The 25,281-nt window shown below is 48.8% G+C and overlaps 1 protein-coding gene and 1 long non-coding RNA gene across 2 annotated transcripts in view; both read left to right on the top strand.

Annotated features, from left to right (window-relative positions):
• rps6kal (ribosomal protein S6 kinase a, like) overlaps positions 1 to 17,083 on the top strand; it is a 92,760-nt gene extending 75,677 nt beyond the window's left edge. The window contains exons 16-20 of the mRNA XM_065020018.1: positions 5,546 to 5,704; positions 6,413 to 6,574; positions 12,664 to 12,858; positions 13,858 to 13,998; positions 16,345 to 17,083. Of these exons, the coding sequence (XP_064876090.1) occupies positions 5,546 to 5,704; positions 6,413 to 6,574; positions 12,664 to 12,858; positions 13,858 to 13,998; positions 16,345 to 16,470 (783 nt within the window). The 3' untranslated portion in view covers positions 16,471 to 17,083. The remainder of the gene's footprint in view (positions 1 to 5,545; positions 5,705 to 6,412; positions 6,575 to 12,663; positions 12,859 to 13,857; positions 13,999 to 16,344) is intronic.
• A 2,557-nt stretch (positions 17,084 to 19,640) lies between these two features.
• On the top strand, positions 19,641 to 20,602 carry LOC115117988 (uncharacterized). The gene is made up of 2 exons (XR_010464030.1): positions 19,641 to 20,068; positions 20,105 to 20,602. It is a non-coding gene; the product is annotated as an uncharacterized LOC115117988 (long non-coding RNA).
• Positions 20,603 to 25,281: the final 4,679 nt, after the last annotated feature.

Below are 25,281 nucleotides of genomic sequence, written 5' to 3'. Positions count from 1 at the left end.
CTGGTAACAATCACCAAGGACAGAGAGACTGGTAACAAGCATTCACCAAGGACAGAGAGACTGGTAACAAGTAGCTATCACCAAGGACAGAGAGACTGGTAACAAGTAGCTATCACCAAGGACAGAGACTGGTAACAAGTAGCTATCACCAAGACTGGTAACAAGTAGCTATCACCAAGGACACAGAGACTGGTAACAAGTAGCTATCACCAGGACAGAGAGACTGGTAACACGTAGCTATCACCAAGGACAGATACACTGGTAACAAGTAGCTATCACCAAGGACAGAGAGACTGGTAACAAGTAGCTATCACCAAGGACAGAGACTGGTAACACGTAGCTATCACCAAGGACAGAGAGACTGGTAACAAGCTATCACCAAGGACAGAGAGATAAGAGCGTCTGCTAAATGACTTAAATGTAATGTAAATGTAACAAGTAGCTATCACCAAGCTAACAAGTAGCACCAAGGACAGAGAGACTGGTAACAAGTAGCATTCACCAAGGACAGAGAGACTGGTAACAAGTAGCTATCACCAAGGACAGAGAGACTGGTAACAAGTAGCTATCACCAAGGACAGAGAGACTGGTAACAAGTAGCTATCACCAAGGACAGAGAGACTGGTAACAAGTAGCATTCACCAAGGACAGAGAGACTGGTAACAAGTAGCTATCACCAAGGACAGAGAGACTGGTAACAAGTAGCTATCACCAAGGACAGAGAGACTGGTAACAAGTAGCTATCACCAAGGACAGATACACTGGTAACAAGTAGCTATCACCAAGGACAGAGAGACTGGTAACAAGTAGCTATCACCAAGGACAGAGAGACTGGTAACACGTAGCTATCACCAAGTAGCTATCACCAAGGACAGAGAGACTGGTAACAAGTAGCTATCACCAAGGACAGAGAGACTGGTAACACGTAGCTATCACCAAGGACAGAGAGACTGGTAACAAGTAGCTATCACCAAGGACAGAGAGACTGGTAACAATTTGTAAGTCGCTCTGGATAAGAGCGTCTGCTAAATGACTTAAATGTAATGTAAATGTAACAAGTAGCTATCACCAAGGACAGAGAGACTGGTAACAAGTAGCATTCACCAAGGACAGAGAGACTGGTAACAAGTAGCTATCACCAAGGACAGAGAGACTGGTAACAAGTAGCTATCACCAAGGACAGAGAGACTGGTAACAAGTAGCATTCACCAAGGACAGAGAGACTGGTAACAAGTAGCTATCACCAAGGACAGAGAGACTGGTAACAAGTAGCATTCACCAAGGACAGAGAGACTGGTAACAAGTAGCATTCACCAAGGACAGAGAGAAAGGTAACAAGTAGCTATCACCAAGGACAGAGAGACTGGTAACAAGTAGCTATCACCAAGGACAGATACACTGGTAACAAGTAGCTATCACCAAGGACAGAGAGACTGGTAACAAGTAGCTATCACCAAGGACAGAGAGACTGGTAACAAGTAGCATTCACCAAGGACAGAGACTGGTAACAAGTAGCTATCACCAAGGACAGATAGACTGGTAACAAGTAGCTATCACCAAGGACAGAGAGACTGGTAACAAGTAGCTATCACCAAGGACAGATAGACTGGTAACAAGTAGCTATCACCAAGGACAGAGAGAAGGGTAACAAGTAGCTATCACCAAGGACAGAGAGAAGGGTAACAAGTAGCTATCACCAAGGACAGAGAGACTGGTAACAAGTAGCATTCACCAAGGACAGAGAGACTGGTAACAAGTAGCTATCACCAAGGACAGATAGAAAGGTAACAAGTAGCATTCACCAAGGACAGAGAGAAAGGTAACAAGTAGCATTCACCAAGGACAGAGAGAAAGGTAACAAGTAGCTATCACCAAGGACAGAGAGACTGGTAACAAGTAGCTATCACCAAGGACAGATAGAAAGGTAACAAGTAGCATTCACCAAGGACAGATAGAAAGGTAACAAGTAGCATTCACCAAGGACAGAGAGAAAGGTAACAAGTAGCATTCACCAAGGACAGAGAGAAAGGTAACAAGTAGCATTCACCAAGGACAGAGAGAAAGGTAACAAGTAGCTATCACCAAGGACAGAGAGACTGGTAACAAGTAGCTATCACCAAGGACAGAGAGACTGGTAACAAGTAGCTATCACCAAGGACAGAGAGACTGGTAACAAGTAGCATTCACCAAGGACAGATACACTGGTAACAAGTAGCTATCACCAAGGACAGAGAGACTGGTAACAAGTAGCTATCACCAAGGACAGAGAGACTGGTAACAAGTAGCTATCACCAAGGACAGAGAGACTGGTAACAAGTAGCTATCACCAAGGACAGAGAGACTGGTAACAAGTAGCTATCACCAAGGACAGAGAGACTGGTAACAAGTAGCTATCACCAAGGACAGAGAGACTGGTAACAAGTAGCTATCACCAAGGACAGAGAGACTGGTAACAAGTAGCTATCACCAAGGACAGAGAGACTGGTAACACGTAGCTATCACCAAGGACAGAGAGACTGGTAGCTATCACCAAGGACAGAGAGACTGGTAGCTATCACCAAGGTCAGAGAGACTGGTAACAAGTAGCTATCACCAAGGACAGAGAGAAAGGTAACAAGTTACCTTAACTCTAGGAAACCTAGAGAGGAACCAGGCTATGTGGGGTGGCCAGTCCTCTTCTGGCTGTGCCGGGTGGAGATTATAACAGAACGTGGCCAAGATGTTCAAATGTTCATAAATGAACAGTTGAAACTGGCGCAGCAGCACAGCCAGGTGGACTGGGGACAGCAAGGAGTCATCATGTCAGGTAGTCCTGAGGCATGGTCCTAGGGCTCAGGTCCTCCAAGAGAGAGAAAGAAAGAGAGAATTAGAGAGAGCATACTTAAATTCACACGGGACACCGGATAGGACAGGAGAAGTACTCCAGATATAACAAACTGACCCTAGCCCCCCGACACGTAAACTACTGCAGCATAAATAGTGGAGGCTGAGACAGGAGGGGTCAGGAGACACTGTGGCCCCATCCGATGATACCCCCGGACAGGGCCAAACAGGAAGGATATAACCCCACCCACTTTGCCAAAGCACAGCCCCCACACCAATAGAGGGATATCTTCAACCACCAACTTACCATCCTGAGACAAGGCTGAGTATAGCCCACAAAGATCTCCGCCACGGCACAACCCAAGGGGGGGCGCCAACCCAGACAGGAAGATCACATCAGTGACTCAACTCGCTCAAGTGACGCACCCCTCCTAGGGACGGTATGAAAGAGCCCTAGTAAGCCAGTGACTCAGCCCCTGTAATAGGGTTAGAGGCAGAGAATCCCAGTGGAAAGAGGGGAACCGGCCAGGCAGAGATATCTGGAGAGAGAGGGGGCAGGTTGCCAGACAGACACAGACCTCACTAGTCGCAAGATGTTATCTGGAGAGAGAGGGGGCAGGGTAGTTCTTTGTAAGGGGGGTTGCAATAGGGGGTTACAGTGAGATTAGTAGGAGAACAGAGACCTGGGGGGGTTACAGTGAGATTAGTAGGAGAACAGAGACCTGGAGGGGGGTTACAGTGAGATTAGTAGGAGAACAGAGACCTGGAGGGGGGTCACAGTGAGATTAGTAGGAGAACAGAGACCTGGAGGGGGGTTACAGTGAGATTAGTAGGAGAACAGAGACCTGGAGGGGTTACAGTGAGATTAGTAGGAGAACAGAGACCTGGAGGGGGTTACAGTGAGATTAGTAGGAGAACAGAGACCAGGAGGGGGGATACAGTGAGATTAGTAGGAGAACAGAGACCTGGAGGGGGTTACAGTGAGATTAGTAGGAGAACAGAGACCAGGAGGGGGGTTACAGTGAGATTAGTAGGAGAACAGAGACCTGGAGGGGGTTGCAGTGAGATTAGTAGGAGAACAGAGACCTGGAGGGGGGGTTACAGTGAGAGTAGTAGGAGAACAGAGACCTGGAGGGGGGTTACAGTGAGATTAGTAGGAGAACAGAGACCTGGAGGGGGTTACAGTGAGATTAGTAGGAGAACAGAGACCTGGAGGGGGGGGGGATTACAGTGAGATTAGTAGGAGAACAGAGACCTGGAGGGGTTACAGTGAGATTAGTAGGAGAACAGAGACCTGGAGGAGGTGACAGTGAGATTAGTAGGAGAACAGAGACCTGGAGGGGGTGGGGTTCCAGTGAGATTAGTAGGAGAACAGAGACCTGGAGGGGTTACAGTGAGATTAGTAGGAGAACAGAGACCTGGAGGGGTTACAGTGAGATTAGTAGGAGAACAGAGACCTGGAGGGGGTTACAGTGAGATTAGTAGGAGAACAGAGACCTGGAGGGGGTTACAGTGAGATTAGTAGGAGAACAGAGACCTGGAGGGTTACAGGGGGAGAACAGAGACCTGGAGGGGTTACAGTGAGATTAGTAGGAGAACAGAGACCTGGAGGGGGTTACAGTGAGATTAGTAGGAGAACAGAGACCTGGAGGGGGTTACAGTGAGATTAGTAGGAGTACAGAGACCTGGGGGGTGGGTTACAGTGAGATTAGTATGAGAACAGAGACCTGGAGGGGGGTCACAGTGAGATTAGTAGGAATACAGAGACCTGGAGGGGGGTTACAGTGAGATTAGTATGAGAACAGAGACCTGGAGGAGGGTTACAGTGAGATTAGTATGAGAACAGAGACCTGGAGGGGGTTACAGTGAGATTAGTAGGAGAACAGAGACCTGGAGTGGGTTACAGTGAGATTAGTAGGAGAACAGAGACCTGGAGTGGGTTACAGTGAGATTAGTAGGAGAACAGAGACCTGGAGGGGGCTGGGAAAGGGTGAATCAAGAGAGGTAAGGAGGGGAAATAAATAAATCAAAGGCAGATGTCGGGAGGTTGAAGTCACCAAGTACGAAGAGCGGTGAGCCATCAGCAGGAAATGAATTAATCAAGGTGTCAAGCTCATTGAGGGACTCTACAAGGTGTCAAGCTCATTGAGGGACTCTACAAGGTGTCAAGCTCATTGAGGGACTCTACAAGGTGTCAAGCTCATTGAGGGACTCTACAAGGTGTCAAGCTCATTGAGGGACTCTACAAGGTGTCAAGCTCATTGAGGGACTCTCCGAGGGCTCCTGGTGGGCGATAGATGACAACAATGTTAAGCTTGAGTGGACAGCAGACAGTGACATCATGGAATTCAAATGAGGAGACGGGCAGGTGAGAAAAGAAAAACATCTCCAGTTAGGAGAATTGAGTAGCCCTGTGCCACCACTGTGATGACCAGATGCTCTCGGACTATGAGAGAAACATAGTCAGATGAAGAGAGAGCAGCTGGAGTAGCAGTGTTCTCAGGGGTGATCATGTCTCCGTCAGGGCCAAAAGGTCTAGGGACTGAAGAGCAGCATAGGCTGAGAGGAACTCTGCGTTCTTGACCGTACCCCTAAGCTGTTACCGTACCCCTAAGCTGTTACCGTACCCCTAAGCTGGGTCTCTGTATGTATTCTGTTTGTACTGACAGCTCAGTGTATTAACGTGTGTGTGTGTGTGTGTGTGTGTGTGTGTGTGTGTTAGGTGTATGATGAGGGCAGGTATGTGTATGTGGTAACAGAACTGATGAAGGGAGGAGAGTTACTGGATAAGATCCTCAGACAGAAGTTCTTCTCAGAGAGAGAAGCAAGCTCTGTTCTCTTCACTATTACCAAGACTGTCCACTACCTGCACTGTCAAGGGGTAAGACTGAGACACAGTATGAAAAAACATCTACACACACTGTAGACTGGAGTAAGACTGACCCACCTTGGGTGTGGGTGTTTTTTTTCTCAAACTTTTATCTAACATATCTCTCTCACTCCTCCCTTCCGTCCTCTCTTCCTCCCTCTTCCTCTCTACCTCCTATCCTTCCTCCTCCCTCCCACCCCCTCCTCCCTCTATCATCCTCTTTCCTGTTTCTTCTCTCTCTCGCCTCCCTCTCTCTCCTTCCCCTCTCGCTCCTCTTCCCCCTCTCTCACTCTCACTCCTCTTCCCTCTCGCTCGCTCCTCTTCCCCCTCTCTCACTCTCACTCCTCTTCCCTCTCGCTCGCTCCTCTTCCCTCTTGCTCTCGCTCGCTCCTCCTCGCTCTCACTTGCTCCTCTTCACGCTTGCTCCTCTTCCCTCTCTCGCTCACTCCTCTTCCCTCTCTCGCTCACTCCTCTTCCCTCTCTCTCTCTCTCTCGCTCCTCTTCCTCTCTTCTCTTCCCTCCTCTTCCCCCTCTCTCCTCCCTCTCGCTCTTTCTCCTCTTCCCTCTCGCTCTCTCTCTCCTCTTCCCCCCTCTCTCTTTCCTCTCCCTCCTTCATCTCTTTCCTCTTCTCTTCCCTCCTCTTCCCCCTCTCTCTTCCCTCTCGCTCTCTCGCTCCTCTTCCCCCCTCTCTCATCTCTTTCCTCTCCCTCTTTCCTCTAGGTTGTCCATAGGGACTTAAAGCCCAGTAACATCCTCTATATGGACGACAGTGGGAATCCTGATTCTATCAGAATCTGTGATTTTGGTTTCTCCAAGCAGCTGAGAGGAGGAAACGGACTGCTACTAACACCATGTTACACAGCTAACTTTGTTGCTCCGGAGGTGAGAGAGAGGAGGAGGAGGAGGAAGAGAGAGAGAAAGCAAGCAGTGGGTTAGGAAGGGTAGAGGTTTAGGAAGGATAACGTTCTAGGGTTAGGACGGATAAAGTTGGTGGGTTAGGAAGGGTCAAGATAGAGGGTTAGGGTTAAAGGGTTAAGTTAGATTGGTGAAGTTAGGGTTAGGAAGGGTGACGTTAGGGTTGGAAGGGTGAAGTTAGGGTTGGAAGGGTGACGTTAGGGTTGGGAAGGGTGACGTTAGAGTTGGAAGGGTGAAGTTAGGGTTGGGAAGGGTGACGTTAGGGTTGGGAAGGGTGACGTTAGGGTTGGAAGGGTGACGTTAGGGTTGGAAGGGTGACGTTAGGGTTGGGAAGGGTGACGTTAGGGTTGGAAGGGTGACGTTAGGGTTGGAAGGGTGACGTTAGGGTTGGGAAGGGTGACGTTAGGGTTGGAAGGGTAACGTTAGGGTTGGAAGGGTGACGTTAGGGTTGGGAAGGGTGAAGTTAGGGTTGGAAGGGTGACGTTAGGGTTGGAAGGGTGACGTTAGGGTTGGGAAGGGTGACGTTAGGGTTGGAAGGGTGACGTTAGGGTTGGGAAGGGTGAAGTTAGGGTTGGGAAGGGTGAGGTTAGGGTTGGGAAGGGTGACGTTAGGGTTGGAAGGGTGACGTTAGGGTTGGAAGGGTGACGTTAGGGTTGGGAAGGGTGACGTTAGGGTTGGGAAGGGTGACGTTAGGGTTGGGAAGGGTGACGTTAGGGTTGGGAAGGGTGACGTTAGGGTTGGGAAGGGTGACGTCGGAGGGTTGGGAAGGGTGACGTCTGAGGGTTGGGAAGGGTGACGTTTGAGGGTTGGGAAGGGTGACGTTTGAGGGTTGGGAAGGGTCACGTTTGAGGGTTGGAAAGGGTCACGTTTGAGGGTTGGAAAGGGTCACGTTTGAGGGTTGGAAAGGGTCACGTTTGAGGGTTGGAAAGGGTCACGTTTGAGGGTTGGAAAGGGTCACGTTTGAGGGTTGGAAAGGGTGACGTTGGAGGTTTTGGAAGGGTAACGTTGGAGTGTTGGGAAGGGTAACGTTGGAGTGTTGGGAAGGGTAAAGTTGGTGTTTACGAAGGATGTAGTTGGAAAGTTAGGGTGTATCTAAATAATCGATAATATGTCAACCAGATAATAGTGTATTCAATAGAAAGGAAAAAGAACGAAGGGCGTACACAGTCTCGAGCGCAAACCAGTACTGCATGCTTCCCCAGTCCCCTAACCAAAAGGTATTTTTCTTCGTCGTTTTTCAGAAAACAAGCCTGAAACCATGTCTAAAGACTGTTGACATCTAGTGGAAGCCATAGGAACTGCAATCTGGGCCCTAACCAAATACATAGTCAAAAGGCATTCAATGGAAAACCACTCACGTCAAAAAAATCCCACTTCCTGGATGGATTTTCCTCGGGTTTTCACCTGCCATATCAGTTCTGTTATACTCAGACATTTTTTTTTTAAGTTTTAGAAACGTCAGAGTGTTTTCTATCCAATTCTACCAAGTACAATGGGGCAAAAGAGTATTTAGTCAGCCACCAATTGTGCAAGTTCTTCCACTTAAAAAGATGAGATAGGCCTGTAATTTTCATCATAGGTACACTTCCACTATGACAGACAAAATTAGGAAAAAAATCCAGAAAATCACATTGTAGGATTTTAAATGAATTTATTTGCAAATTATGGTGGAAAATAAGTATTTGGTCACCTACAAACAAGCAAGATTTCTGGCTCTCACAGACCTGTAACTTCTTCTTTAAGAGGCTCCTCTGTCTTCCACTCGTTACCTGTATTAATGGCACCTGTTTGAACTTGTTATCAGTATAAAAGACACCTGTCCACAACCTCAAACAGTCACACTCCAAACTCCACTTTGGCCGAGACCAAAGAGCTGTCAAATGACACCAGAAACAAAATTGTAGACCTGCACCAGGCTGGGAAGACTGGATCTGCAATAGGTAAGCAGCTTGGTTTGAAGAAATCAACTGTGGGAGCAATTATTAGGAAATGGAAGACATACAAGACCACTGATAATCTGCCTCGTTCTGGGGCTCCACGCAAGATCTCCCCCCGTGGGGTCAAAATGATCACAAGAACGATGAGCAAAAATCGCCGGAACCACACGGGGGGACCTAGTGAATGACCTGCAGAGAGCTGGGACCAAAGTAACAAAGCCTACCATCAGTAACGCACTACGCCGCCAGGGACTCAAATCCTGCAGTGCCAGACGTGTCCCCCTGCTTAAGCCAGTACATGTCCAGGCCCGTCTGAAATTTGCTAGAGAGCATTTGGATGATCCAGAAGAAGATTGGGAGAATGTCATATGTTCAGATGAAACCAAAATATAACTTTTTGGTAAAAACTCTACTCATTGTGTTTGGAGGACAAAGAATGCTGAGTTGCATCCAAAGAACATCATACCTACTATGAAGCATGGGGGTGGAAACATCATGCTTTGGGGCTGTTTTTCTGCAAAGTGACCAGGACGACTAATCCGTGTAAAGGAAAGAATGAATGGGGCCATGTATCGTGAGATTTTGAGTGAAAACCTCCTTTGAAGATGAAACTGGGTCTTTCAGCATGACAATGATCCCAACACACCGCCCGGGCAACGAAGTCGTTTTTTTTGTTTTTTTTAACTAGGCAAGTCAGTTAACTTCTTGCGCTGAGCCATGCCGGATCCGGTAGCGTAATCATAGCCTCAAGCTCAATACCATAACGCAACGTTAACTATTCATGAAAATCACAAATGAAATTAAATCAATATGCTAGCTCTCAAGCTTAGCCTTTTGTTAACAACACTGTCATCTCAGATTTTCAAAATATGCTTCTCAAGCATAGCAAACTAGCATTTGTGTAACAGTACTGATAACTAGCGTAGCATTTAGCATTAGCATCAGCAGGAAACATTTTCACAAAAACCAGCAAAAACATTCAAATAAATCTTTTACCTTTGAAGAACTTTGGATGTTTTCAATGAGGAGACTCTCAGTTAGATAGCAATGTTCAGTTTTTCCTGAAAGATTTTTTGTGCAGGAGAAATCGGTCCGTTTGGTGCGTCACGTTTGGCTACCAAAAAAAAACGAAAATTCAGTTATCCAAACGCCAAACTTTTTTCCAAATTAACTCCATAATATCGACTGAAACATGGCAAACGTTGTTTAGAACCAATCCTCAAGGTGTTTTTCACATATCTCTTCAATGATGCACACTTCCAGGAACGATACTTCGCTGTCTGTATCGCATGGTAAAAGTTTTGCCGCTGAGAGTTACGCACCGACGTAGACAAAGGACACCGGACGGGCCCCTGGCAAATGTAGTCTCTTATGGCCAATCTTCCAATGATATGCCTACAAATACGCCACAATGCTGCAGACATCTTGGAGGAACGGCAGAGCGCATACGCTCGTTCACAGCATATTCACAGCCATATAAGGAGACAATGGGAAACAGAGCCTCAAAAATCCTGCTCATTTCCTGGTTGAAGTTGCATCTTGGTTTCGCCTGTAACATCAGTTCTGGGGCACACAAAGATAATATCTTTGCAGCTTTGAAAACGTCAGAGTGTTTTCTTTCCAAAGCTGGCAATTATATGCATAGTCGAGCATCTTTTTGTGACAAAATATTGCGCTTAAAACGGGCACGTTTTTTTTATCCAATAATGAAATAGCGCCCCCCTAGCTTCAACTGGTTAAGAACAAATTCTTATTTTCAATGACGGCCTAGGAACAGTGGGTTAACTGCCTGTTCAGGGGCAGAACGACAGATTTGTACCTTGTCAGTTCGGGGGTTTGAACTTGCAACCTTCCGGTTACTAGTTCAACACTCTAACCACTAGGCTACCCTGCCACCCCCCACATCACTGCTTTAGAGGAGATCTGCATGGAGGAATGGGCCAACATACCAGCAACAGTGTGTGAAAACCTTGTGAAGACTTACAGAAAACGTTTGACCTCATTGCCAACAAAGGGTATGTAACAAATTATTGAGAAACTTTGTTATTGACCAAATACTTATTTTCCATCATAATTTGCAAATTAATTAATTAAAAATCCTACAATGTGATTTCCTGGATTTTTTTTTCTCATTTTGTCTGTCATAGTTGAAGTGTACCTATGATGAAAATTACAGGCCTCTCTCATCTTTTTAAGTGGGAGAACTTGCACACTTGGTGGCTGACTAAATACTTTTTTGCCTCACTGTATATGCATATCCTAGCTTCTGAGCCTGAATAAGTTTACTTTGGACATTTATCCGAGTTTCCGAATAGTGCCCCTTGTCACTAAAAAGTTAGGAAGGGTAAAGTTGGAGTGTTTGGGCTAGACAGGGTTAAGTTAGATGGTTATGATTGGTTAAGTTAGATGGGTGAAGTTGGAGGGTTACGAAAGGCTAAAGTTTGTATTAGGAAGTCTACAGTGGGTTAGGAAGGCTAAAGTTAGGGTTGACATTAGGAAGGTGAAGTTAGATGGTTTAGGAAGGTGAAGTTAGATGGTTTAGGAAGGTGAAGTTAGATGGTTTAGGATGGGTAAAGTTAGGGTTGACATTAGGAAGGGTGAAGTTAGATGGTTTAGGGTTAGGAAGGTGAAGTTAGATGGTTTAGGGTTAGGAAGGTGAAGTTAGATGGTTTAGGGTTAGGAAGGTGAAGTTAGATGGTTTAGGGTTAGTTAGGTGAAGTTATATGGTTTAGGGTTAGTTAGGTGAAGTTAGATGGTTAGGAAGGTGAAGTTAGATGGTTAGGAAGGTGAAGTTAGATGGTTAGGAAGGTGAAGTTAGATGGTTAGGAAGGTGAAGTTAGATGGTTAGGAAGGTGAAGTTAGATGGTTTAGGGTTAGTTAGGTGAAGTTATATGGTTTAGGGTTAGTTAGGTGAAGTTAGATGGTTAGGAAGGTGAAGTTAGATGGTTAGGAAGGTGAAGTTAGATGGTTTAGGGTTAGTTAGGTGAAGTTATATGGTTTAGGGTTAGTTAGGTGAAGTTAGATGGTTAGGAAGGTGAAGTTAGATGGTTAGGAAGGTGAAGTTAGATGGTTTAGGGTTAGTTAGGTGAAGTTATATGGTTTAGGGTTAGTTAGGTGAAGTTAGATGGTTATGAAGGTGAAGTTAGATGGTTTAGGGCTAGGAAGGTGAAGTTAGATGGTTTAGGGTTAGTTAGGTGAAGTTAGATGGTTTAGGAAGGGTGAAGTTAGATGGTTTAGGGTTAGTTAGGTGAAGTTAGATGGTTTAGGGTTAGGAAGGTGAAGTTAGATGGTTTAGGGTTAGGAAGGTGAAGTTAGATGGTTTAGGGTTAGTTAGGTGAAGTTATATGGTTTAGGGTTAGTTAGGTGAAGTTAGATGGTTTAGGGTTAGGAAGGTGAAGTTAGATGGTTTAGGGTTAGTTAGGTGAAGTTAGATGGTTTAGGGTTAGGAAGGTGAAGTTAGATGGTTTAGGGTTAGTTAGGTGAAGTTAGATGGTTAGGAAGGTGAAGTTAGATGGTTTAGGGTTAGTTAGGTGAAGTTAGATGGTTTAGGGTTAGTTAGGTGAAGTTAGATGGTTTAGGGTTAGTTAGGTGAAGTTAGATGGTTTAGGGTTAGTTAGGTGAAGTTAGATGGTTTAGTGTTAGGATGGGTGAAGTTAAGCAATCTGAGTGTTGTCAAGCCCCTTACCTGTACTGAGTTTGTGTGTGTTGTCTTTTGCTGTTTGTGTTTGTCTGGATGTGACTCTCTCTGTGTGTGTATTTCTGTGTGTAGGTGACTCTCTCTCTGTGTGTGTATTTCTGTGTGTAGGTGACTCTCTCTCTGTGTGTGTATTTCTGTGTGTAGGTGACTCTCTCTCTGTGTGTGTATTTCTGTGTGTAGGTGACTCTCTCTCTGTGTGTGTATTTCTGTGTGTAGGTGACTCTCTCTCTGTGTGTGTATTTCTGTGTGTAGGTGACTCTCTCTCTGTGTGTATTTCTGTGTGTAGGTGACTCTCTCTGTGTGTGTATTTCTGTGTGTAGGTGACTCTCTCTGTGTGTGTATTTCTGTGTGTAGGTGACTCTCTCTGTGTATGTATTTCTGTGTGTAGGTGACTCTCTCTGTGTGTGTATTTCTGTGTGTAGGTGTTGATGCGTCAGGGTTATGATGCTGCCTGTGATATCTGGAGTCTTGGAGTGTTGTTATACACCATGTTAGCAGGATACACGCCCTTCGCTAACGGCCCCAAGGACACACCTGAAGAGATCCTGTTGAGGATGGGCTCAGGGAAGTTCTCTCTGAGCGGTGGGAACTGGGACATGGTGTCTGACAGCTCCAAGGTACACACCGTTATCTAGCATGCTGCTTGTTGACCAGTCTGTTGTTGTGTGTCTCTAGGACCCTAGCATGCTGCTTGTTGACCAGTCTGTTGTTGTGTGTCTCTAGGACCCTAGCATGCTGCTTGTTGACCAGTCTGTTGTTGTGTGTCTCTAGGACCCTAGCATGCTGCTTGTTGACCAGTCTGTTGTTTTGTGTCTCTAGGACCCTAGCATGCTGCTTGTTGACCAGTCTGTTGTTGTGTGTCTCTAGGACCCTAGCATGCTGCTTGTTGACCAGTCTGTTGTTGTGTGTCTCTAGGACCCTAGCATGCTGCTTGTTGACCAGTCTGTTGTTGTGTGTCTCTAGGACCCTAGCATGCTGCTTGTTGACCAGTCTGTTGTTGTGTGTCTCTAGGACCCTAGCATGCTGCTTGTTGACCAGTCTGTTGTTGTGTGTCTCTGGGATCCTAGCATGCTGCTTGTTGACCAGTCTGTTGTTGTGTGTCTCTAGGACCTGCTTTGTTGACCAGTCTGTTGTTGTGTGTCTCTAGGACCCTAGCATGCTGCTTGTTGACCAGTCTGTTGTTTTGTGTCTCTAGGACCATGCTGCTTGTAGCATGCTGCTTGTTGACCAGTCTGTTGTTGTGTGTCTCTAGGACCCTAGCATGCTGCTTGTTGACCAGTCTGTTGTTGTGTGTCTCTAGGACCCTAGCATGCTGCTTGTTGACCAGTCTGTTGTTGTGTGTCTCTAGGACCCTAGCATGCTGCTTGTTGACCAGTCTGTTGTTGTGTGTCTCTAGGACCCATGCTGCTTGTTGACCAGTCATGCATGCTTGTTGACCAGTCTGTTGTTGTGTGTCTCTAGGACCCTAGCATCTGTTGTTGTGTTGTTGTGTGTCTCTAGGACCCTAGCATGCTGCTTGTTGACCAGTCTGTTGTTGTGTGTCTCTAGGACCTGTTATCTAGCATGCTGCTTGTTGACCAGTCTGTTGTTGTGTTTGTGTTTGTCCGTGTCTCTAGGACCTCCTCTCTAAGATGCTTCATGTTGATCCTCACCAGCGTTATTCAGCTGAACAGGTCCTGAAACACGCCTGGATCACGCAACGAGACACGTTACCACACTTCCAGCTCGCACGCCACGATGCACCACACCTCGTTAAGGTAACACACACCACAATGCACCACACCTCGTTAAGGTAACACACACCACAATGCACCACACCTCGTTAAGGTAACACACACCACAATGCACCACACCTCGTTAAGGTAACACACACCACAACGCACCACACCTCGTTAAGGTAACACACACCACAATGCACCACACCTCGTTAAGGTAGCACACACCACAACGCACCACACCTCGTTAAGGTAACACACACCACAATGCACCACACCTCGTTAAGGTAACACACACCACAACGCACCACACCTCGTTAAGGTAACACACACCACAACGCACCACACCTCGTTAAGGTAACACACACCACAACGCACCACACCTCGTTAAGGTAACACACACCACAACGCACCACACCTCGTTAAGGTAACACACACCACAATGCACCACACCTCGTTAAGGTAACACACACCACAATGCACCACACCTCGTTAAGGTAACACACCACAATGCACCACACCTCGTTAAGGTAACACACACACCACAATGCACCACACCTCGTTAAGGTAACACACACCACAATGCACCACACCTCGTTAAGGTAACACACACCACAATGCACCACACCTCGTTAAGGTAACACACACCACAATGCACCACACCTCGTTAAGGTAACACACCACAATGCACCACACCTCGTTAAGGTAACACACACACCACAATGCACCACACCTCGTTAAGGTAACACACACCACAATGCACCACACCTCGTTAAGGTAACACACACCACAATGCACCACACCTCGTTAAGGTAACACACACCACAACGCACCACACCTCGTTAAGGTAACACACACACCACAACGCACCACACCTCGTTAAGGTAACACACACCACAATGCACCACACCTCGTTAAGGTAACACACACCACAACGCACCACACCTCGTTAAGGTAACACACACCACAACGCACCACACCTCGTTAAGGTAGCACACACCACAATGCACCACACCTCGTTAAGGTAACACACACCACAATGCACCACACCTCGTTAAGGTAACACACACCACAATGCACCACACCTCGTTAAGGTAACACACACACCACAATGCACCACACCTCGTTAAGGTAACACACCCCACACCTCGTTAAGGTAACACACACCACACCTCGTTAAGGTAACACACACCACAACGCACCACACCTCGTTAAGGTAACACACACCACAATGCACCACACCTCGTTAAGGTAACACACACCACAATGCACCACACCTCGTTAAGGTAGCACACACCACAACGCACCACACCTCGTTAAGGTAACACACACCACAATGCACCACACCTCGTTAAGGTAACACACACCACAATGCACCACACCTCGTTAAGGTAACACACCACAATGCACCACACCTCGTTAAGGTAACACACACACCACAATGCACCACACCTCGTTAAGGTAACACACACCACAATGCACCACACCTCGTTAAGGTAACACACACCACAATGCACCACACCTCGTTAAGGTAACACACCACAATGCACCACACCTCGTTAAGGTAACACACACACCACAATGCACCACACCTCGTTAAGGTAACACACACCACAATGCACCACACCTCGTTAAGGTAACACACACCACAATGCACCACACCTCGTTAAGGTAACACACACCACAACGCACCACACCTCGTTAAGGTAACACACACCACAACGCACCACACCTCGTTAAGGTAACACACACCACAATGCACCACACCTCGTTAAGGTAACACGCAACCACAACGCACCACACCTCGTTAAGGTAACACGCAACCACAACGCACCACACCTCGTTAAGGTAACACACACCACAACGCATTAAGGTAACACACACCACAATGCACCACACCTCGTTAAGGTAACACACACCACAATGCACCACACCTCGTTAAGGTAACACACACCACAATGCACCACACCTCGTTAAGGTAACACACACACCACAATGCACCACACCTCGTTAAGGTAACACACCCCACACCTCGTTAAGGTAACACACACCACAACGCACCACACCTCGTTAAGGTAACACACACACCACAACGCACCACACCTCGTTAAGGTAACACACACCACAATGCACCACACCTCGTTAAGGTAACACACACCACAATGCACCACACCTCGTTAAGGTAACACACACACCATGGTGCCTGATGGTCAACCCCTTTAGCCAGGTAGCTACGGTGCTTGACTGTCAACCATAGTCTTTAAGCGGAGGGGCCCAGAGGCAGTTTACCAATGCACCCTGTGTGTGTGTGTGTGTGTTTTGGAGAGGTGACAGCAGAGAGAACTGCTATCAACTAAATGATCCTGTGTTTGTGTGTTTCCTATTTAGGGAGCGATGGCAGCTACCTACTCTGCTCTGGGTCATAAGACGTGTCAGCCAGTTCTGGAGCCAGTAGCTGCTTCTAGCCTGGCACAGAGACGCAACATGAAGAAACTCACCTCTATTGACATGTAACACACACACCTCGGCCCCAGCCTCCCACTGCCCCAGCCTCCCACTGCCCCAACCTCCCACTGCCCCAGCCTCCCACTGCCCCAACCAGCCTCCCCTCGGCCCCAACCCGTCTCCCCTCGGCCCCAACCCGTCTCCCTCGGCCCCAGCCTGCCCCAACCCGTCTCCCCTCGGCCCCAACCCGTCTCCCCTCGGCCCCAACCCGTCTCCCTCGGCCCCAGCCCGTCTCCCTCGGCCCCAACCCGTCTCCCCTCGGCCCAGCCCGTCTCCCCTCGGCCCCAACCTTCCCCAACCCGTCTCCCCTCGGCCCCAGCCTTCCCCAACCCGACTCCCCTCGGCCCCAGCCTCCCACTGCCCCAACCCGTCTCCCTCGGCCCCAACCCGTCTCCCCTCGGCCCCAACCCGTCTCCCTCGGCCCCAACCCGTCTCCCCTCGGCCCCAATCCGTCTCCCCTCGGCCCCAATCCGACTCCCTCGGCCCCAACCCGACTCCCTCGGCCCCAACCCGTCTCCCCTCGGCCCCAGCCTTCCACTGTCCCAGCCCGTCTCCCCTCGGCCCCAGCCTGCCCCAACCCGTCTCCCCTCGGCCCCAACCCGTCTCCCCCGGCCCCAACCCGTCTCCCTCGGCCCCAACCCGTCTCCCCTCGGCCCCAACCCGTCTCCCTCGGCCCCAACCCGTCTCCCCCGGCCCCAACCCGTCTCCCCTCGGCCCCAACCCGTCTCCCCTCGGCCCCAGCCTGCCCCAACCCGTCTCCCCTCGGCCCCAACCCGTCTCCCCTCGGCCCCAACCCGTCTCCCTCGGCCCCAGCCCGTCTCCTCGGCTCAGCCCGTCTCCCCTCGGCCCCAGCCCGTCTCCCTCGGCCCCAACCCGTCTCCCCTCGGCCCAGCCCGTCTCCCCTCGGCCCCAACCTTCCCCAACCCGTCTCCCCTCGGCCCAGCCCGTCTCCCCTCGGCCCCAGCCTTCCCCAACCCGACTCCCTCGGCCCCAGCCTCCCACTGCCCCAACCAGTCTCCCCTCGGCCCCAACCAGTCTCCCTCGGCCCCAACCCGTCTCCCTCGGCCCCAACCCGTCTCCCCTCGGCCCCAACCCGTCTCCCCTCGGCCCCAACCCGTCTCCCCTCGGCCCCAATCCGTCTCCCCTCGGCCCCAATCCGACTCCCTCGGCCCCAACCCGACTCCCCTCGGCCCCAACCCGTCTCCCTCGGCCCCAGCCTTCCACTGTCCCAGCCCGTCTCCCTCGGCCCCAGCCTGCCCCAACCCGTCTCCCCTCGGCCCCAACCCGTCTCCCCCGGCCCCAACCCGTCTCCCTCGGCCCCAACCCGTCTCCCCTCGGCCCCAACCCGTCTCCCCTCGGCCCCAACCCGTCTCCCCTCGGCCCCAACCCGTCTCTCCTCGGCTCAGACAACCTCCATCCCCGAGAGACACCAACACATGTGTTCCAGCTGAGAGTCCCACTCTGATGGTTTCATTTCTCCCCTCTGTCACATGCTCTCTCTCTTTCTCTCTTTGTCTCTCTTAGAGGAAGACAAGCACCAGCTGATACTGTAGTTCACTGTGATAGGTCGATCCTAATCTACTTAACTAAACTGTGCACCCCCGCTCTTCTCTCATCTCTTTTCTTCCCTTCATTATGTTCTCCACTGCTCTCTCTCTCTCTCTCCGTCTCCCTCTATCTCTCCGTCTCCCTCTCTCTCTCCGTCTCCCTCTCTCTCTCCTCTCTCCCTCTCTCTCCTCTCTCCCTCTCTCTCCGTCTCTCCCTCTCTCTCCGTCTCTCCCTCCGTCTCCCTCTCTCCCTCCGTCTCCTCCTCTCTCTCCGTCTCCCTCTCTCTCTCTCCGTCTCCCCCTCTCTCTCCGTCTCCCCCTCTCTCTCCGTCTCCCCCTCTCTCTCCGTCTCCCTCTCTCTCTCCGTCTCCCTCTCTCTCCGTCTCCCCCTCTCTCTCCGTCTCCCCCTCTCTCTCACTCTCTCCTCTCTCTCCGTCTCCCTCTCTCTCTGTCTCCCCCTCTCTCTCTGTCTCCCCCTCTCTCTCCCTCTCTCCTCTCTCTCCGTCTCCCTCTCTCTCCGTCTCCCTCTCTCTCCTCTCTCCCTCTCTCTCCGTCTCCCCCTCTCTCTCCGTCTCCCTCTCTCTCTCCGTCTCCCCCTGTCTCCCCCTCTCTCTCCGTCTCCCTCTCTCTCTCTCCGTCTCCCCCTCTCTCTCCGTCTCCCCCTCTCTCTCCGTCTCCCCTCTCTCTCCGTCTCCCTCTCTCTCTCCGTCTCCCTCTCTCTCTCCGTCTCCCCCTGTCTCCCCCTCTCTCTCCGTCTCCCCCTCTCTCTCCGTCTCCCTCTCTCTCTCCGTCTCCCCTCTCTCTCCGTCTCCCTCTCTCTCTCCGTCTCCCTCTCTCTCTCCGTCTCCCTCTCTCTCTCCGTCTCCCTCTCTCTCTCCGTCTCCCCCTCTCTCTCCCTCTCTCCTCTCTCTCCGTCTCCCTCTCTCGCCTCTCTCCGTCTCCCTCTCTCCTCTCTCTCCGTCTCTCCCTCTCTCTCCGTCTCTCCCTCTCTCTCCGTCTCCCCCTCTCTCTCCGTCTCCCTCTCTCTCTCCGTCTCCCCCTCTCTCTCCGTCTCCCCTCTCTCTCCGTCTCCCTCTCTCTCTCCGTCTCCCTCTCTCTCTCCGTCTCCCTCTCTCTCTCCGTCTCCCCTCTCTCTCCGTCTCCCTCTCTCTCTCCGTCTCCCCCTCTCTCCGTCTCCCCCTCTCTCTCCCTCTCTCCTCTCTCTCCGTCTCCCTCTCTCTCCTCTCTCCGTCTCCCTCTCTCCCTCTCTCTCCTCTCTCTCCCTCTCTCTCCTCTCTCTCCTCTCCGTCTCTCTCTCTCTCTCTCTCTCTCCTCTCTCTCTCTCTCTCCTCTCTCTCTCCTCTCTCTCTCTCTCTCTCCCTCTCTCTCTCTCTCTCTCCCTCTCTCTCCGTCTCCGTCCCTCTCTCTCCGTCTCCCCCTCTCTCTCCGTCTCTCCTCTCTCTCCGTCTCCCCCTCTCTCTCTCTCCCTCTCTCTCCGTCTCCCCCTCTCTCTCCGTCTCCCCCTCTCTCTCCGTCTCCCTCTCTCCCTCCGTCTCCTCCTCTCTCTCCCGTCTCCCCTCTCTCTCTCCGTCTCCCCCTCTCTCTCCGTCTCCCCCTCTCTCTCCGTCTCCCCTCTCTCTCTCTGTCTCCCCCCCTTTCTCTCAGTCTCCCTCTCTCTCTCTCTCTGTCTCCCTCTCTCTCTGTCTCCCTCTCTAGCCCTCCCCTATTCTCTCTCTGTCTCCCTCTCTCCTCTCTCTCTGTCTCCCTCTCCTCTGTAGGCTGACTACATACAGTACTCCAGCATCAGAAAAGCCTGCCAACTCTCTGTTCTGACACACACACTTCCTCTTTGTCTCAACCGATTTGTCTGTCTGATCCCTAACTGTAACTGTGATGATCGTGAAGGTAGACTGTCTGATCCCTGACTGTGATCGTGAAGGTAGACCCCTGTCTGATCCCTGACTGTGATCGTGAAGGTAGACTGTCTGATCCCTGACTGTGATCGTGAAGGTAGACCCCTGTCTGATCCCTGACTGTGATCGTGAAGGTAGACTGTCTGATCCCTGACTGTGATCGTGAAGGTAGACTCTGTCTGATCCCTGACTGTGATCGTGAAGGTAGACCCCTGTCTGTGATCGTGAAGGTAGACTCTGTCTGATCCCTGACTGTGATCGTGAAGGTAGACCCCTGTCTGATCCCTGACTGTGATTGTCACCGTGAAGGTAGACTCTATCTGATCCCTGACTGTGATCGTGAAGGTAGACTCTGTCTGATCCCTGACTGTGATCGTGAAGGTAGAAAAGCAAACAAGCATCCTGTGCATAAAAACAACAACTGGTCAATGAGGAGGAGATGATGGCGGTACTGTTGGGTTATTTCTGTGAGGGGGCTGAGACGTGGGAAGGAGAGTGTCTGTCTGTGGGAAGAGACTTACAGAAAAGCTGATTTACAAAACAGATCATTTCCATGACTCTTTAAGACATTGTGGAGATCATTTCCATGACTCTTTAAGACATTGTGGAAATTGTACCATATTGTATTTATTTCATTTATAAAATTATATTTTTCTTTCAAGTTCTGTATATATTGCCATTAAAGATCATTATTGCCATGGGTCCTCTGTTGATGTGTTTAACCTTACTGTGTGTCTGTACTGTGTGTGTTAAAGGAGCTACGGTGCCTTCATAAAGTATTCATAGCCCTTTGACCTAATCCACATTTTGTTGTTACAGCCTGAATTCAAAATGGATTAAATATATTTTTCTCACCCATCTACACAAAATATAATGACAGTGAAAACATGTTTTGAGAATTGTTTGGATGTCATAAGGTGAACGCACCAATTTGTAAGTCGCTCTGGATAAGAGCGTCTGCTAAATGACTTAAATGTAAATGTATTTATTGAAAATGAAATAGATAAATAGCTATTTTACATAAGTATTCACACCCTGAGTCAATACATATTAGAATCACCTTTGGCTGTGATTACAACAGTGAGTCGTTCTGATATTTGCACATGATTCTTTTTTTAAATTCTTCAAGCTCTGTCAAGTTGGTTGTTGATAATTATTAGACAGTCATTTTCAAATCAATTTGTCAAAACTGTAGGCCCCATAGGAACATTCGATGTCGCTTTACTAAGCAACTCCTTGTGTTTTAGGTTATTGTCCTGCCGAAATCTAAATTAATCTCCCAGTGTTTGTTTGAAAGCAGACTGAACCATGTATTCCTAAACTATTTTACCTGTGCTTAACCCTATTCCATTTATTTTTACAAATAAAACTCCCTGCCAAAGGCAAGCATACCCATAACATGATTCAGCCACCACCATGCTTGAAAATATACGTGTCGTACTCGGTGTTGTTGGATTTCCCAGAAACATAACGCTTTGAATTCAGGACATTAAGTATATTTTCTTTGACACATTTTTAGCAATTTTACTTTAGTGCCTTAATTGCAAACAGGATGCATGTTTTGGAATATTTGTATTCTGTACAGGCTTCCTTTTTCAATTTGTCATTTAGGTTAGTATTGTTGAGTAACTACAATATATAAACTCAGCAAAATAAGAACTGTCCTCTCACTGTCAACTGTGTTTATTTTCAGCTTAAAATGTGTAAATATTAACAAGATTCAACAACTGAGACATAAACTTCCACAGACATGTGACTAACAGAAATTGGATAATGTGTCCCTGAACAACAGGGAGGTCAAAATCAAAAGTGACAGAAGTGACAGTCAGTATCTGGTGTGGCCACCAGCTGCATTAAGAACTGCAGTGCATCTCCTCGTGGACTGCACCAAATTTGCCAGTTCTTTGCTGTGAAATGTTACCCCACTCTTCCACCAAGGCACCTGCAAGTTCCCAGACATTTCTGGGGGGAATGGCCCTAGCCCTCACCCTCAGATCCAACAGGTCCCAGACTTGCTCAACGGGATTGAGATCCGGGCTGTTCGCTGGCCATGGCAGAACACTGACATTCCTGTTTTGATAGTGCTGTTAAAAAGGTAGAAACTAGGACCTGCCTTGTTGATAGTGCTGTTAAGAAGGTAGAAACTAGCTTTACTACCACCACTAGCTCTACCACCACCACTAGCTCTACTGGATCTACCACCACTAGCTTTACTACCACAACTAGCTCTACTGGATCTCCCACCAATAGCTTTACTACCACCACTAGCTTTACTACCACAACTAGCTCTACTGGATCTCCCACCAATAGCTTTACTACCACCACTAGCTTTACTACACAACTAGCTCTACTGGATCTCCCACCAATAGGGATCTACCACCACTAGCTTTACTACCACAACTAGCTTTACTACCACCACTAGCTCTACTGTATCTACCACCAATAGCTTTACTACCACCACTAGCTTTACTACCACAACTAGCTCTACTGGATCTCCCACCAATAGCTCTACCACCACCACTAGCTGTTCCTCCACCACCACTAGCTCTACCACCACCACTAGCTCTACTGGATCTACCACCACTAGCTTTACTACCACAACTAGCTCTACTGGATCTCCCACCAATAGCTTTACTACCACCACTAGCTTTACTACCACAACTAGCTCTACTGGATCTCCCACCAATAGCTTTACTACCACCACTAGCTCTACTGGATCTACCACCACTAGCGTTACTACCACAACTAGCTTTACTACCACCACTAGCTCTACTGGATCTACCACCAATAGCTTTACTACCACCACTAGCTTTACTACCACAACTAGCTCTACTGGATCTCCCACCAATAGCTCTACCACCACCACTAGCTCTACCACCACCACTAGCTGTTCCTCCACCACCACTAGCTCTACCACCACCACTAGCTCTACTGGATCTACCACCACTAGCTTTACTACCACCACTAGCTCTACTGGATCTCCCACCAATAGCTTTACTACCACCACTAGCTTTACTAGCACAACTAGCTCTACTGGATCTCCCACCAATAGCTTTACTGGATCTACCACCACTAGCTTTACTACCACAACTAGCTTTACTACCACCACTAGCTCTACTGGATCTACCACCAATAGCTTTACTACCACCACTAGCTCTACTACCACCACTAGCTCTACTGGATCTACCACCACTAGCTCTACCACCACCACTAGCTGTTCCTCCAACACCACTAGCTTTACCACCACCACTAGCTCTACTGGATCTCCCACCAATAGCTTTACTACCACCACTAGCTTTACTACCACAACTAGCTCTACTGGATCTCCCACCACTAGCTTTACTACCACCACTAGCTCTACTGGATCTACCACCACTAGCTTTACTACCACCACTAGCTCTTCCACCACCACCAGCTCTACTGTATCTACCACCACTAGCTTTACTACCACCACTAGCTCTACTACCACCACTAGCTGTTAAACAGCCACCACTAACATTGAGTGGCTGCTGCCAACACACTGTCATTGACACTGACCCAACTCCAGCCACTTTAATAATGGGAATTGATGGGCAATGATGTAAATATATCACTAGCCACTTTAAACAATGCTACCTTATATAATGTTACTTACCCTACATTATTCATCTCATATGCATACGTATATACTGTACTCTACATCATCGACTGCATCCTTATGTCACTAGCCACTTTAACTATGCCACTTTGTTTACTTTGTCTACATACTCATCTCATATGTATATACTGTACTCGATACCATCTACTGTATGCTGCTCTGTACCATCACTCATTCATATCTTTATGTACATATTCCTTATCCCCTTACACTGTGTATAAGACAGTAGTTTTGGAATTGTTAGTTAGATTACTTGTTGGTTATCACTGCATTGTCGGAACTAGAAGCACAAGCATTTCGCTACACTCGCATTAACATCTGCTAAACATGTGTATGTGACAAATAAAATTTGATTTGATTTGATTAGCTCTACTGGATCTACCACCAATAGCTTTACTACCACCACTAGCTCTACCACCACTAGCTCTACCACCACCACTAGCTCTACTGGATCTACCACCACTAGCTTTACTACCACCACTAGCTCTACTGGATCTACCACCACTAGCTTTACTACCACCACTAGCTCTACCACCACCACTAGCTCTACTGTATCTACCACCAATAGCTTTACTACCACCACTAGCTCTACCACCACCATTGATGGCATCTTAGTTTATTTTACTGAGGTGTGTTGCTGTCACCACCACTAGCTCTTCCTCCACCACCACTAGCTCTTCCTCCACCACAACTAACTCTACTGCCACAAGCTCTAAGTGCTCTACCACCACCACTAGCTCTACCACCACCACTAGCTCTACCAGCACCACTAGCTCTACTGGATCTACCACCACTAGCTTTACTACCACCACTAGCTCTACCACCACCACTAGCTCTACTGGATCTACCACCACTAGCTCTACCAGCACCACTAGCTCTACTGGATCTACCACCACTAGCTCTACCACCACCACTGATGGGATCTTAGTTTATTATACCGAGGTGTGTTGCTATCACCACCACTAGCTTTTCCTATCTTTAGCTTTACCACCACCACTAGCTCTACTGGATCTACCACCAATAGCTTTACTACCACCACTAGCTCTACCACCACCACTAGCTCTACTGGATCTACCACCACTAGCTCTACTACCACCACTAGCTCTACCACCACCACTAGCTCTACTGGATCTACCACCAATAGCTTTACTACCACCACTAGCTCTACCACCACCATTGATGGCATCTTAGTTTATTTTACTGAGGTGTGTTGCTGTCACCACCACTAGCTCTTCCTCATTTATTTCATTTATTTCATTTAAGTCATTTAGCAGACGCTCTTATCCAGAGCGACTTACAAATTGGTGCTTTCACCTTATGACATCCAGTGGAACAGCCACTTTACAATAGTGCATCTAGGTCTTTTAAGGGGGGAGGGGAGAAGGATTACTTTATCCTATCCTAGGTATTCCTTAAAGAGGTGGGGTTTCAGGTGTCTCCGGAAGGTGGTGATTGACTCCGCTGTCCTGGCGTCGTGAGGGAGTTTGTTCCACCATTGGGGGCCAGAGCAGCGAACAGTTTTGACTGGGCTGAGCGGGAACTGTCCCTCAGTGGTAGGGAGGCAGGCCAGAGGTGGATGAACGCAGTGCCCTTGTTTGGGTGTAGGGCCTGATCAGAGCCTGGAGGTAGTGAGGTGCCGTTCCCCTCACAGCTCCGTAGGCAAGCACCATGGTCTTGTAGCTCTTCAACTGGAAGCCAGTGGAGAGAGCGGAGGAGCGGGGTGACGTGAGAGAACTTGGGAAGG

The sequence above is a fragment of the Oncorhynchus nerka genome, linkage group LG6 (assembly GCF_034236695.1).
Source record: "Oncorhynchus nerka isolate Pitt River linkage group LG6, Oner_Uvic_2.0, whole genome shotgun sequence".
In the NCBI taxonomy this organism is placed as follows: Eukaryota; Metazoa; Chordata; class Actinopteri; order Salmoniformes; family Salmonidae; genus Oncorhynchus; species Oncorhynchus nerka.
Note: the sequence above shows the minus strand (reverse complement) of the source record. Positions and strands in the feature narration are given on the sequence as shown.